The 14,467-nt window shown below is 45.1% G+C and overlaps 2 protein-coding genes across 3 annotated transcripts in view; one reads left to right on the top strand and one right to left on the bottom strand.

The window, feature by feature from the left end:
- Positions 1-1,459: 1,459 nt before the first annotated feature.
- On the top strand, positions 1,460-11,341 carry smad4a (SMAD family member 4a). 2 transcript variants are annotated; one of them, XM_060049997.1, is made up of 11 exons: positions 1,460-1,808; positions 2,254-2,648; positions 3,185-3,359; positions 3,463-3,492; positions 3,759-3,962; positions 4,312-4,419; positions 4,542-4,592; positions 4,695-4,878; positions 5,459-5,627; positions 6,766-6,904; positions 7,934-11,341. In XM_060049997.1, exons 2-11 carry the CDS (start codon positions 2,409-2,411, stop codon positions 8,143-8,145), a joined length of 1,512 nt encoding a protein of 503 aa, XP_059905980.1. In that variant the 5' UTR covers positions 1,460-1,808; positions 2,254-2,408; the 3' UTR covers positions 8,146-11,341. The 2 variants fall into 2 exon arrangements, with proteins under 2 accessions (XP_059905980.1, XP_059905981.1); XM_060049998.1 differs by lacking the exon at positions 1,460-1,808 and having other exon boundaries at positions 2,565-2,698.
- Positions 11,342-11,496: 155 nt separating this feature from the next.
- The window catches only part of rfx3 (regulatory factor X, 3 (influences HLA class II expression)), an 11,133-nt gene continuing 8,162 nt past the window's right edge, over positions 11,497-14,467 (bottom strand). The window contains exon 5 of the mRNA XM_060048399.1: positions 11,497-11,532. Within this exon, the coding sequence (XP_059904382.1) occupies positions 11,497-11,532 (36 nt within the window). The remainder of the gene's footprint in view (positions 11,533-14,467) is intronic.

Below are 14,467 nucleotides of genomic sequence, written 5' to 3'. Positions count from 1 at the left end.
CATACCTGATGCCACATGACACATACATGCATACACACATACATGTAAACCTCATACATAAATACATTCTCACATACATATATATATATATATATATATATATATATATATATATACTGTATATATATGCATGAACACATGCACGCACGCACAAACACAAACACACACACACACACACACACTTGAAATGCTGGAATCCCATCTCATTCATGTTAGGGCTGTGTTCTGTCACCATGTGGAATAAGGACATGGAGGATCAAGGGCAGGTTTTATAACAGAGAAACTGTGATGTTAACAACACTGGTTGTGCTGGACCCACAGAGTCATGGTCCAGGGTATTATGTTTTATTGGCTCATAATGGGTTATCATTGGCAACATCAGGGCCAACCTTACTTTATTCTATCGATTCAAGGGACGCAGGCAGAGCAGGGAAGAGGAAGTGTTGTCAAAGGAAGGACATTTTAAGCGGCACTATGTAGCATCTTTCGTCTGCAGCCAACAATTATTTGAAATGATCTCTGATAATAATACGTTACTTTCAATTAATTAAAAAAAGATCATGATGAAGGGGTGCGTATACTGTACCAGTCTCTACTACTGGTCTGGTCAAGCCAAGTGTCCCTTTAACCCCTAATTTCATGTAATTTTGCCTAATCACTGTCAGTGAAGTTACACATATGCATAGGTGTACTGACCACACAAGGTTAACTACCAGACAAGATCAGGATGAATGGTATTAAACAAAAAACGTAATAGTTGCAGTAAGCCTTGGATCAAAACACCAGCCTAATCCCTAGATGGGAGGTATTGGTTGGTGTGTTGACCCCGCTGCGAAGGTCACTGCTACGTTACTACGCTCTCTAGTTTCCAAACAACAGACGGCTTGAATTCACAACAAAGGCAAAACTCAAGGTCAGGCTTTTAAACTGCTCAGCACGATTACATCTCAAAGAGCAGGTAATTCATCAGATGTGACACATTTTTTCAGGGCTTAGAGACATAAAGCGCTTGTCTAGTGCTTGTTTATGTTCATGTTAACATTGTTGAAAGAACATGACGTTTATAAATGAAACGTGACACCCTTATTGTCTGTGATTGACGTATCAAATCAAACTGATTAAACCTGTCATACGTTCGACGACTCTTTGAGTTACCGAGATGATAAAAGGCATTCCTCCAAATTGGTAATTGTAAATATATATATATATATATATATATATAATTATATTTTTGATAATAGTATTTAGGAGTATGTAGTTTAATTTATATATATACGTCTACTATTCGTACAGTTGATATAACATTATCAATACATTTGATGTATTCATTTATGTATTATATATTATTACTTGACAGATATTTCGTATTCTATTTAAATAACTTACTTATATAAATATAAAATAAAATTGCCAGGACTTTATGATACCCAACGCTGGTATTCACGCATGCGCAAAGCACTGCATCGGGATGGGTGGAGGAGGAGAGGACTTTTGTTTATTTCGTGCAGGCTAACCGTTAGCCGCATTTAAGAAATCATCTTTGTCCGAAGCAATCTCTCTTAGCTAGCCAATTGGGGTAGTAAGAAGTAGTGGCAACTTAATGCTACCTTACTAGCGCGTTATTAGACATGATATAGATACATCTGGAAATCGACCGTCCCGCGTCCTTAAAATATTATATAGCAAGTTTTGTTTATCTTCTTGCTAGCCTGCCTGCCTGCTAACTAGCTTACGTTATAGCTCTATATAGCGAAGGCTGCCAACGTCGTTGTCCTCTGGGTTTCATATAACGGGTTGGAGCAAGGACTGTGAGTATACTTTTAGGACGATTTTGAACTTTGGCATTATATTGTTCTGTTTTAAGCTTTACCAGATGTCTAAATCAAGCCAACACTGGCCCTAGCCCTGTCAAATGCAATTGCAATCTTATACCCCACGTTGTATCGAATCATCTCTAGATAACTGAATAGCTACTGTCTGCTCTCTAGACTCTCATTTTAGAAAACGTCTTATTTGAAGCACAGCACTTTCACACATTAATCCTATTAACTTGGAACAGAGTGTTGTATTGGATATTTTGGTCCAGTCAAGTGGGGGACCAAAGGGGACATTGTTCACAGATTTATGAATTGATCATGTTAAGTCGTTGAGTATAACAGGAAAAAAATGTTCAGTACGTTAAGTATAACAGAACCAAACGTTTCTTGTGGATTGGTTTCCAAATAATCAGCTTTTCTCTGATCCCCCTCCCAGGTTGCTTGAACCTGAACACACCATATTCGGCCTTCCTCCCCCGCCCCCCCCAAAAAACACTTTTTACCTCTGGCCCAATTCTAAAAAGGGAAAAGCCCCTTTTCCCATCCTGAACCCCTGCTGGGCAGGAAGCGTCGCGGAGGACCCCAGCCAGGATGTCCATCACGAACACGCCCACCAGCAGCGACGCCTGCCTGAGCATCGTGCACAGCCTGATGTGCCACCGGCAGGGCGGCGAGAGCGAGGGCTTCGCCAAGCGGGCGATCGAGAGCCTGGTGAAGAAGCTGAAGGAGAAGAAGGACGAGCTGGACTCGCTCATCACCGCCATCACCACCAACGGAGCGCACCCCAGCAAGTGCGTCACCATCCAGCGCACCCTGGACGGGCGCCTGCAGGTACGCAGACGACGGGCGCCATGGCGACCCCCAGGCCGGTTGGAAACGTGGTAGGCCCACCGGTGTCGTAGTTTGATTGTTTGACCCTTTTTACTTCAATGTATTAATATCTGCCTTGCGACCAGCGCCTAATTTACGTTTGAATAATGCCGTCGTTTAGGTGAATTGCTAAATCGAATACTCTTCTGCGTCACTAATCTCCACAACCCAACATCAGGGTTTCCCACAGCACTTAACAGCTCAACACACGCCTGCCGCCTTAACTACAACATCCAAATCGCCCAGACGTTTGTAAAATATTATACAAAAGTATGCAATAATCAATACTTTATTCGCTCTCTGTGTATAGATTGGGCTGCAGGGCAACAGTGTGCATGAAAGCATAAATGGTCCACCTGTAAAAGAGTGCACGACCCCGCCTCCTCAACCTAACATGACCATAAATGCCCGTGTATCTCCTCAACCTAACGTGACCATAAAACACCCCGTGTATCCCCACAACCTAACGTGAGTCTCGCTCCGCTCGGCGCCCCCAGGTGGCGGGGCGTAAAGGCTTCCCCCACGTGGTCTACGCCAGGCTGTGGCGCTGGCCCGACCTCCACAAGAACGAGCTGAAGCACGTCAAGTACTGCCAGTACGCCTTCGACCTGAAGGCCGACAACGTGTGCGTCAACCCCTACCACTACGAGAGGGTCGTCTCCCCGGGGATCGGTGAGTGGTGGTGGTGGTGATGGGTGGATGATCCGTCCATGTGTTGTTGATGGAGAAAACGATCATAAACGTCTCCTTCGTCTGTGTTTTGTTTTTCCCACAGATCTGTCGGGGCTGACGCTGTCTAGTGCAGGTAGGAGGGGATTCTGTGTCAATTTAAGGCGTAAATATATTAATTTATAACGGCATTATAAATCAAGTGCTGCTGAGTCGCCATGGCCCTACACATCTGTCCTCCAGATGTAGGTACAGGCCACCGCAAATGTCTTCTTTCATGATTTCACGGTTTTAATAGTACTGCCAGTAATACTTTCAGTGAAAAGTAAAATAACTCAAAATCTGATTTGTTTACCGTATCGTTAAACCCGAGTCCTCCGTTGTTGTCTCCTGTGCTCCTAGGCCCCCTCATGGTCAAGGACGAGTATGACTTTGACAACCAGCAGTCCCACTCCAGCTCTGAGAGCCACCTCCAGACCATACAGCACCCCCCTTCACGGCCCGGACCCCCCGAGGGCTTCAGCACCCCCACTCTGCTGCCCCTGTCTGAGGGCAGCACCTCGGCCGCCGCCTCTGTGTTCTCCAGCATCACCGCCGGCCCCTCAAGTAGGACACCCCCCTAACGCATCCATTGAGATGCTTGTGAACCGATCGTTGACCCATCATCATCATTATCTGTCTCGGAAAAAACAGCAAAAGTTGCGGCTTTATTTTTCGGAAATGCATACATTGGTGTGATCTGTATGCTGCTTCTTGTTAGACAAAGGAATCTAATCTGAGACATTACTCTGGGCTGTGGAGATTTTCGACATATTCCATTATCTGACCTCCCATGTGTGAAGGATTTATGATGAGCATAAATCCACTGACGCAAGACTCGCGCCCTGCGAAGTAAATGCGATGTGACATCCAGTCATCCGTGCGGAAGGTAATTAATGGATCTCATCATGCTCAGATTCCACCCCTAACTGGAGCCGGAACAACAGCTTCCCGCCCCCCGTGCCCCAGCATCAGAACGGCCATCTCCAGCACCACCCGCCCATGCCCCACACAGGGCACTACTGTGAGTCACCACCAGGGCGGCCCTGCTGCTACTCAACCCCTTCCACTGATTCAAAATACAATTAACACATGAGCCTTTATAGTTGACGCCCATTCATGAATACTTGTGGTCTTTCGTCTCAGGGCCGGTCGCTAATGAAATAGCATTCCAGCCTCCCATATCAAACCACCCAGGTTGGTAGCCCCCCCCCCCATCGTCACCTAACAAGTCCCATTAAGACCATTGGATCTGGGCGGTCACTTAACTGTGTTTGTTGGCTCTTTTTCCCCCCCAAGCTCCGGAGTACTGGTGCTCCATCGCCTACTTTGAGATGGACGTGCAGGTGGGGGAGACGTTCAAGGTGCCCTCCACCTGCCCCACGGTGACGGTGGACGGCTACGTGGACCCGTCCGGGGGCGACCGCTTCTGCCTGGGGCAGCTGAGCAACGTCCACCGCACGGACAACATCGAGAGGGCCAGGTGCGCAGCCCGGGTCGTCACAGCAGTATTACAGTGCACCTCATTGGTTTAGCAGACGCTTGTCCATCGTGACTTTGAGATGCTTTTCTCCCAAAAATATGAAATGAAACTAACTGACTCGTATTTTGGGTGCCACCTGGCATCCGCGGTTATAACCAACATTCAACTCGGTTGTTGAGGTGTCCCTGAGCAAGACGCCTAAACCTAACTCCTTTTCCTTTGCACCTAAACCTAACTCCTTTTCTCGGAGTCAACCTCGCATGGTTGACTCCGGCGTTTGTGTGTATGAACGGTTGTAAAGTGCTTTCGATAAAGCGTTTGCTAAATGTAAATGTAAGACTAGTCTCTTACCGTGACCATCCCCATCGATGGCAATGCCAGCAATTCGTCACGGTGCTTATTGCCGAGTTGTAACAGAAGGAACAATAAGTGATCTAATTGTCATCGATTGTTTCCAAATCCCACCTGAAACGGAGCTGGATGTACGGACACACAAGGGGGTCTATCATCTTGCGGTACCCCCAGACGGACCTCCCGCTCTAATTGTATATCATTTTACCCCCCCCCCCCCTCCTCCCAGGCTCCACATCGGCAAGGGCGTCCAGCTGGAGTGCAAGGGGGAGGGGGACGTGTGGGTGCGTTGCCTTAGCGACCACGCCGTGTTCGTGCAGAGCTACTACCTGGACCGCGAGGCCGGCCGCGCCCCCGGAGACGCCGTGCACAAGATCTACCCCAGCGCTTACATCAAGGTACCCCCCCCCCGTCCCCCCTCCCTCCCATCGTGATGAGGCTTCTAGCAGACAGACACGTTTATCCAGACAGACTTGCAGGGAGCTTGAGATGCATGTCATTAATCCAGCTCCCATTAAGGCTCAGGATAAGATTAGATCAGAGGATACGGTTCAGGTCGGGATAAAGTGTGTCGATTATTGTCCTAACCTTCTACATGGGCGCCCGCTTTCACACACGGATATTACATTATCCATCAGTTTTCACAGTCCCCAATGTCTTGTGAAAGACGGTTAGAAAATGTGCAGATGAACGGTTGACATTTTCTCTACAAGATATTTAATCGCATATAAGTGTGTAATGGCTACATCCCTCTGTGAAATGCCATGGTTGTTCAACTATTGTTGAGGCCTGGTAGGTCCAGGCTGCCATGAAAAGCCTGCAACACGGTCACCGTGTGTCTGCATGTCCCCCAGGTGTTTGACCTGCAGAGGTCACCCTGTCTCTCTCTCTGTCCCTCAGGTGTTTGACCTGCAGAGGTCAACCTGTCCCTCTCTCTGTCCCCCAGGTGTTTGACCTGCAGAGTGGTCACCTGTCTCTCTGTCCCCCAGGTGTTTGACCTGCAGAGTGGTCACCTGTCTCTCTGTCCCCCAGGTGTTTGACCCTGTCTCTCTCTGTCCTCCAGGTGTTTGACCTGCAGAGTGGTCACCTGTCTCTCTGTCCCTCAGGTGTTTGACCTGCAGAGTGGTCACCTGTCTCTCTTCCCCTCAGGTGTTTGACCTGCAGAGTGGTCATCTGTCTCTCTGTCCCTCAGGTGTTTGACCTGCAGAGTGGTCACCTGTCTCTCTGTCCCTCAGGTGTTTGACCTGCAGAGTGGTCACCTGTCTCTCTGTCCTCCAGGTGTTTGACCTGCAGAGTGGTCACCTGTCTCTCTGTCCCTCAGGTGTTTGACCTGCAGAGTGGTCACCTGTCTCTCTGTCCCTCAGGTGTTTGACCTGCAGAGTGGTCACCTGTCTCTCTGTCCCTCAGGTGTTTGACCTGCAGAGTGGTCACCTGTCTCTCTGTCCCTCAGGTGTTTGACCTGCAGAGTGGTCACCTGTCTCTCTGTCCCCCAGGTGTTTGACCTGCAGAGTGGTCACCTGTCTCTCTGTCCCTCAGGTGTTTGACCTGCGTCAGTGCAACCGGCAGATGCAGCAGCAGGCCGCCACGGCGCAGGCGGCGGCGGCGGCCCAGGCTGCAGCCGTGGCCGGGAACATCCCAGGACCGGGCTCCGTGGGGGGCATCGCTCCGGCCATCAGTGAGTCCCCCTTCCACTCATCCCCTTGTGACGGAAAACAAGCCAACCGAAAAAGGATCCTGCATACATGGTTTTAAAGGGCAACCAAACCCCACTCAAACACCATGTGTAGATCTGTTTGCATTAGAGGACTTTCTATACGCTAAACTATTGCTATTACATCCATAACTACTCGGCTAATACTAATACTAATGACCCTTGGCTGATGGGGTTGGAAGTTTTTTTCCAAATGTTGTAGAAAATCGTCAGTCAAGGCTGAGTTCTCTAGCTTTGGAGGTTCCATCTTTCCCTAGCGACTCTTTCCCTTGCGCTATAAACACAGATCAAAGTAGAGGCAAGGGATTCATTATGACCCAACAAGGCCACCCAATGGAGGACATGTGTACTGTTCTCTCGATGTGTTTTACTTCTAAAGTGTTGACATAGATAAACAGCAAGCCAAACTCCTTTTCAAGAGCCAGGAAGTGAGCGTGCATGCTCCTTTATTGACTTCTTAAACAGCAGGTAAGTCAGGATGACGGCATTGAATCGGAGTGAAACTAGAAAAGAAGGATACAAAAAATGCTTTGATGGACTGCTATGAAATAACAGGTAAGTATATGATGGTACAGTTGTCTTACAGGCTCAAACACATTACGCTGCTACTTTCTTACAAACTTAGAAAACATATCAGTAAACTCGTCAACATAAATTGTTCAACATGTAAAGAATGTGTAACACTTACAGTCATTGCTTTCTGAGGGATACACACAAAGGATTACTCAAGGATTAACAGCCATGAGATGATACAAACATGCCATCATGTCTTCTCACTGTTTACACTGTTACTTCCTGCTTCCTGTAATTAGGTAGCTTTCAAAATAAAGGCTCCACAATACCTTTGCAACAATAAAACGTTTCAACAGTCAATTTAAGTGTCTTTTAACATAAAACATATTCAGGGCAGAACAACATGTGTAATGACACTGCTGCTGACCCCTTTAGAGAAGACTCCTCTAACCCCAACCCCCCCGTCCCCGTCCCTCCCAGGTCTGTCGGCCGCGGCGGGCATCGGCGTGGACGACCTGCGGCGCCTGTGCATCCTGCGCATGAGCTTCGTCAAGGGCTGGGGGCCCGACTACCCCCGGCAGAGCATCAAGGAGACCCCGTGCTGGATCGAGATCCACCTGCACCGGGCCCTGCAGCTGCTGGATGAGGTGCTGCACACCATGCCCATCGCTGACCCCCACCCGCTTGACTGAACACCCCCCCCCCCACACACACACACACACACAGCCCTGACCCCCAACCCCGCTCTGGAACCCCTAACTATGGGAGACCGAACCGCATCGATTCGCCAGACTTTTACTTTGAAGGTCCGTCTGTGTTTCTCACAGGTCGGCGGACCAGGGCTCTTATTGTTTCGAATAGGATTGAGAGTGTTTGGGATGTGAACGTTAAACCCCTCAAGTCTCTGAGGCTCCCCGCTGCAGAAACCTCCTCAAAACGTCCACCTTTCTGTTTTTTGTAAGGAGTGTTGGAAAAATTGTGTCATGTCATGTACTTTGCTGTTTTTCTATTTTGTTGTTAAACTTTGTTGTAACTTTGTGCTACCATGAAAGCGTTTGGTAAGATGCTGGCCTTGGGTGGGTGGAAGAGCGACGGGGTCCTGGGAGAGATTGCATGCGGTGGTTTGTTGGACGGTTTAGGTGTGGATGTGTGTAAAGACACATGAACTGATTACTTTGACAATAGTTTTATATATAAAGCATGTGTCCTGCAATAGATATAAAGTACTAAGTTGAGCGTGAGAGATGATCTTATTATAGCAGGTAAATGTGTTTATAATGTGGCCAAATGTCGGTCTTCGTCAAGGTTAATGAAAATGGTGAGAGATTTATTCAAGAAATGTGTCTTATCAGATGGAAGTCGTCGTTTGGCTTTTAATATTTGGTTATCAGATTAATAGTTAGCCTCTTTTTTTATTACTGAATTAAGACATTTTTATGAACATACCTCAGCTCGTCTTCAAGAAATTCATTATCATTTGTCAATGCATTTATGAAACTTTTAGTTTCAAACCTAAAATCAACAGTAACTGACATTTTGTCCTTATGGAAAAATAGCCAACCATTCTACTTATGTTATATCAACCCACACTAGTCATTTTTGTATTAGCTACCCATATCATGAACACACTATCACTTCAACTAATGTTTACCATTTGTCTCAGTAAAATGTATAATCTCAGTCAAATGTGGTTGATTTATATTGGCATATCCTCCCATGTATAGATAAATGTTTTTGATAAATCAATTTAAAAAAAAAGCACTAACCTCCCTGTAAGTCAGTTTGACGTGCTACACATTCAATCAATTGAAGCACTATTTCGATGGCAAACCAAATATTCCTCAGTGTTGGGACACAAGGTTAACTGTGAGAGGAAGTTCAAGCCATAATGATGCCAAATGCACCCCACATCGAAAGTGTCTGTCACACAGACACACTCGAGGAAGAATAAGGGAGCTATGCATGTAGACCCTTTTCAGGTTTTTTTTTGCAATAGCTGGAGTACTTTGAGGCCGAGGGTGTGTCTGTGGTTCAGCGAAGGTAAATCTATCTTCATGTTGTCTTTGTGATGTCAGTTCTCAGCACCATTACGCAAAAGCATTTAAATAGAAAAAAGCGTCAGTTTGTCATTTTTCATTAATTTTGCCGTATTTTATACGCTTTCTTACCTTAAATATTAACTACAATAATGTGCAGTTTTGTGCTAGTGCTGATTATCGAAATCTGTGGTGTTTTCGGTAGGTCATTGCATTCTGCTTAAATAAGTGGTCTAAAAGATGTCTAACATTTTTGAATATGATGGAATAAAAGTCAATAGACAAACCATGGTTGAAGGCCTGACGGTTTTGGATTGTGGATTAACCCCTTGGTATATGATTAAACTCAAAAATCACAGGCTTTCAACAAGAAAAAAGTTTATTACTGATAAAGACAAGCCACAATTTTTAAGAAAACAACACTAATAAGCTAGCCTGAGCCGAGATCTGAAATATTCAGAAAACCAAACTACATGTGTCTTAATAGTACCTATATTCATCAATACGACACACTAAATAATAATATGTCTTTATAAATATAAAAGTCCCCCAGTTGTAACTTTTTTTAATGCAAAATACACAATACAAATCACCCTTTTAAAACGCATTGGTTTGCTCTTGCCAAATTTGAAAAGATACAGTCTACAAGAAAGGAATTTAAACCGCACACAAATAGAGCCACAAGGAGTCTGTGTGTATATATTAGATATTATACAATTATCCAAAAAGAGAAACATGAGAGAAATCACAAAAGCACGGTCGCCAACGATTTGATCAAATCAAAATAACAAATTGACAAATCAAATAGTTAAAACATAAATAAATACAAATTTCCAATTAGTTATTTACATTTTCTTTCCTTTTCAAAACGAGGGTAAATTTAACAACAACAAAACGTTCCCAAATGCCACTGCCAAATACTTGTGCTTGCATTAGAGCGTGCTACAGATGGCCACAACTCAATACACCAATGGCACTTGAAAACAGCCAACCGAGAACATCTGAACGTAACACAGCATTCGGAGGAGCAAATATTTAAAAATAAAACCGGAAAGAAAGTTAAAAAGAAAAATCACAATCATGAAGAAATGTATCTCATTTTGGATAGCGTCACTGCTACCCTTCTTTTCTCAAGAGTAGTACACGTAATACAGTAAAATGCTCAATCCATCTGCAGGGTTATCCACCAAGTGTAAACTAGTGTGTGTGTGTGTGTGTGTGTGTGTGTGTGTGTGTGTGTGTGTGTGTGTGTGTGTGTGTGTGTGTGTGTGTGTGTGTGTGTGTGTTAGGCCAACAGCGATCAATGGTGTGCACTGGCTATAGGGTGAAAAATCAAAGGCACTGGAGTCTGCTATAGGAGGGGGGGGGGGGGTCACTGAAGCTGCCTGTTTTGTGCAGATGGTGAGTCATTTCCCTAGCTTCTATCTGTATTCATGGAGTTATGTTGGAGTAGCTTATGTTTTGAAAAGTAATCGAGCTTGAAATGGGTTTCATTTGTAAAAGTTTTTTAAGTGTGTTTTTTTTCTTTTATAATAAACAATATCATACAATATGTGAACAAATAAAACTTGTGTTGGCAGCAGTGGCATAAGTCCAGTGTTAACCAGGCAGGCATTGATAAAGTAAAAGATAAATCAGATTCACCGTCTGGCACGTATTTTAGAGAAAAATAGGAGCCCGGCGGCCCTCTGCAGGCGTGTCCACACAGCACTTAAGAATGCTAAAGCACAAAATGTATCTTTTGTATTTTTTTACATATTCGTAAAAGTCGTTTTTCAGTCGAGGCACAAAAATCCACATAAATAAACACCTACAGCTTTTCATATGATGAGCGAGTTTGAGATGAAAGAAATGCTACGATGAGCAAAAAAAAACCAAAATGTGGTAAAGAGTAAAACCCCGTTAAGAATGGCCCCATGTTGTCATGAACCTCTATGCCTCATCTGGATAGTTAAATATTTAGGAACATATATCAAGATATTTAGCAGCCCACATCACTGAAAATCACTAAGGTCTTTGGGTGTGGGGAGGCTTGCCAACTGACTGCGGAGTGACAGAGTGCGGAGGGAGTCGGGGGTTGGAGGTACGGTAAGGTACCACATCTTCAGGTTTTTAGTTAAAAAAAAAAAAAAAAGAAGACGCTTCTGTTTCAAAGCAACGTAAACCTTCCCCACATCAAAGTGTGAGCAGTGATCAGGGACTCCAGTGAACGTAAACGTGTCCGGTCTCTCGCTGCCTAAGAGCAGGGGCCTCGGTCGGCCCGGCAGGACTTGTACAAAGACGGTCTTAAAAGGTGACATATTACACCACCAGGTGTGAGTGGGATTAGCCGTTACAAGCCGTTTTGAAAATCTGCCTCTTCTGACGTCACAAGTGGGCGTGTCCACCTAGATGTATGACGGATAGATGAGCAACGTTTGCTACAGTGCACTGGGTAGACTGGTAGACTGATCTATCCAGCACACATCTAGGTGGACACGCCCACTTGTGATGTCAGAAGAGGCAGACTTTCTCAACGGATTGTAATGGCTAATCACACTCACACCTGGTGGTATAATATGTCACCGTTAAGGATCGTTAACGGTTCTTATGACGCGGTTTCCCTCCGGCAAACCGTGACAGAGCGGAGTAAGGAATGCCGTGCGGTATAGGGTGGTCAGTGCAATGCTCATAAATACATTAGATAGGACAATTTTTCAGGGGGCTGCCAGATTGGATCACAGGAGTGGTATAAAAAACACGAGGAACGCAAGTCTGAATGGGTTCATAACATACGAAAACAAAAACCCAACATACAGGATCATTGTAAATGACCACTACAGTGTATATGCTGGCAGCATTAGCATTAGTTCAGTGCTGGGCCACATTGAAGCAATTTCTACATTAAGCCATTTAATTATCTGACACACACACGGTGTTGGGTGTGTGTGTGTCAGATAATTATTGATTAGGTCATCATTTATTTTTCTTAAAAAAAAGAAAAGAAAAAGGAAATCCTCCAAATACCTTTCAAGTCTCTCCGTATAGTTGCCCCCGATCTATGGCTTGCAGTAACCATGCAATCTGTGCCCCCTGTCCATAACTCATTATAAAAAACCTAATAATAAACGCATCACTTGGTTGACAAATGTCAATTCAATTGAGTCTGTTGTCAAGGTGATGGGTGATGTGTGATAAGTAATAAACTAACGGGGTAGGATAGTGTAGTTTGAAACCCAGCCGGAGCAAGAGGTCTAACCTACAGCCTCACTTACCGGCACCTTAAAGACTGTTACAACAAAAAGTCAAAACAACAATGAAGAAATATAAATATAAATGGTGGTTTTAGGCCCATTTGTAGTGACTGTGAATGCTTCTACAGCCAACAGTTCACTACAGTAACAATGATTAGGAGGGTGGCTCGTGTTGGGACTCATTAAGTGTGGTCGAGTTGGAATGAGTGTGTTGGAATGGGTTTGTTGGCTGAAAACGATGTTGTGTACATCATGTGTTGGCGTGGCCGTTCAGAATGCATGGTAACGCAGCCCGTGAACAGAGCCAGAGTTTGCTGGTTTCATCCCAACCCAAGCAGTACGGTGACCATTTCAACTCAAAACCTTTCATATCTCTTTAAGACAATTTTATGTTACAGGTGCATAAGAACATCTAGGAGATTGAAAATAAAAAGCACATTAAATACCAATAAATTAACGATAAAAAAAAAAAAGTAAACAAAAACGTCACCAGTGAAGTCGATCTCGTACAATGCAACATCTTCGCTTTCCGCAACCGGTAATTCGGATAAAACTAAAAATAGAAAAAACTGGTACAGTAGTAGTATGCACTTTGAGGACCATCGCAGCAGCTCAGTAGGCCATAGTGGGAAGTCCCGTCCCGAAGGTTCGAGTCAGTGACAGGGAAATGCAGAAGCAGTGACTAAAGCATGCGACGGAATCCACCGAGGTCAAACACGTTCCTATGGATCACCAGTAGTTCACGGTACTCCCAGCGTTTACATTACGGGAAATCGAACCTTTGAAGGATAAACAACCCAAAAAATAAAAATAAAATAGAAAATTATATCCAGTTGGAGCGCTTTTTTTTTTTTGTCGTCGTCATGTTTTTCCAAACCACCGATCGCTCCACAAGACTACGCACGATAGTTCAAGTACATGTTTTCACTCTTTCGAGAACAAAAGTTGGTCCCCGCATCCATCTCATTTCACAGTCTATGAACCAATCAGAAAAGAGGAGCTACCCACAGAAGAACTCACAGATAAATCACATCGGAGAAGCTCAGCACGCCCTCCCGCCCACGAAGATTACAAACAAAAGTAGTGTATCATATATAGACTATATCTTTAAAATATCAAAATATCTACTTTTGGTCCTCTGTACAAACATGATTTTGAAGCAGGGGTGAGGGGGACGACACAGGGGAGAGAGAAGAAGAAAGAGGAAAGGGAAGTGTGGCAAAGGTGTGAAAAAGTGATAGAAAAGCGGTATACAGTATAGTTTCTGTATGGCGGTGTGTGTGTGTGTGTGTGTGTGTGTGTGTGTGTGTGTGTGTGTGTGTGTGTGTGTGTGTGTGTGTGTGTGTGTGTGTGTGTGTGTGTGTGTCAGGCGTTGGGGGGGGGGGGAGAGGGCAAAGGGCTGGCACCACTGGTTTGAGGTAGGGTGACTGATGGATCAACATACACACAGACACACATGCGCACAGAAGAATCAAAACAAAACCCAAAAAAATAAACTCAGGCACATATAGCTGCACACGGGAAACAAACGCACACACACTCCCAAACATTCGGGTACAATCACACGTCCACCCCCCCTAGTGGGGCCCGCTGCAAGGGGCATGCCAGGCGCGGGACCGGGCAAGGCGAGGGACAAAAGAGCCCACGATCGAGAGCGAAACTAAACATCACGTCCAAAACGAAAAAAAATGGACCACAATCGACGGGCCTTTTCCCTATGTGAGCCCTGCCTGCCTACCCTGGAG

The sequence above is a fragment of the Gadus macrocephalus genome, chromosome 4, assembly GCF_031168955.1.
Source record: "Gadus macrocephalus chromosome 4, ASM3116895v1".
NCBI classification, from domain to species: Eukaryota; Metazoa; Chordata; class Actinopteri; order Gadiformes; family Gadidae; genus Gadus; species Gadus macrocephalus.
Note: the sequence above shows the minus strand (reverse complement) of the source record. Positions and strands in the feature narration are given on the sequence as shown.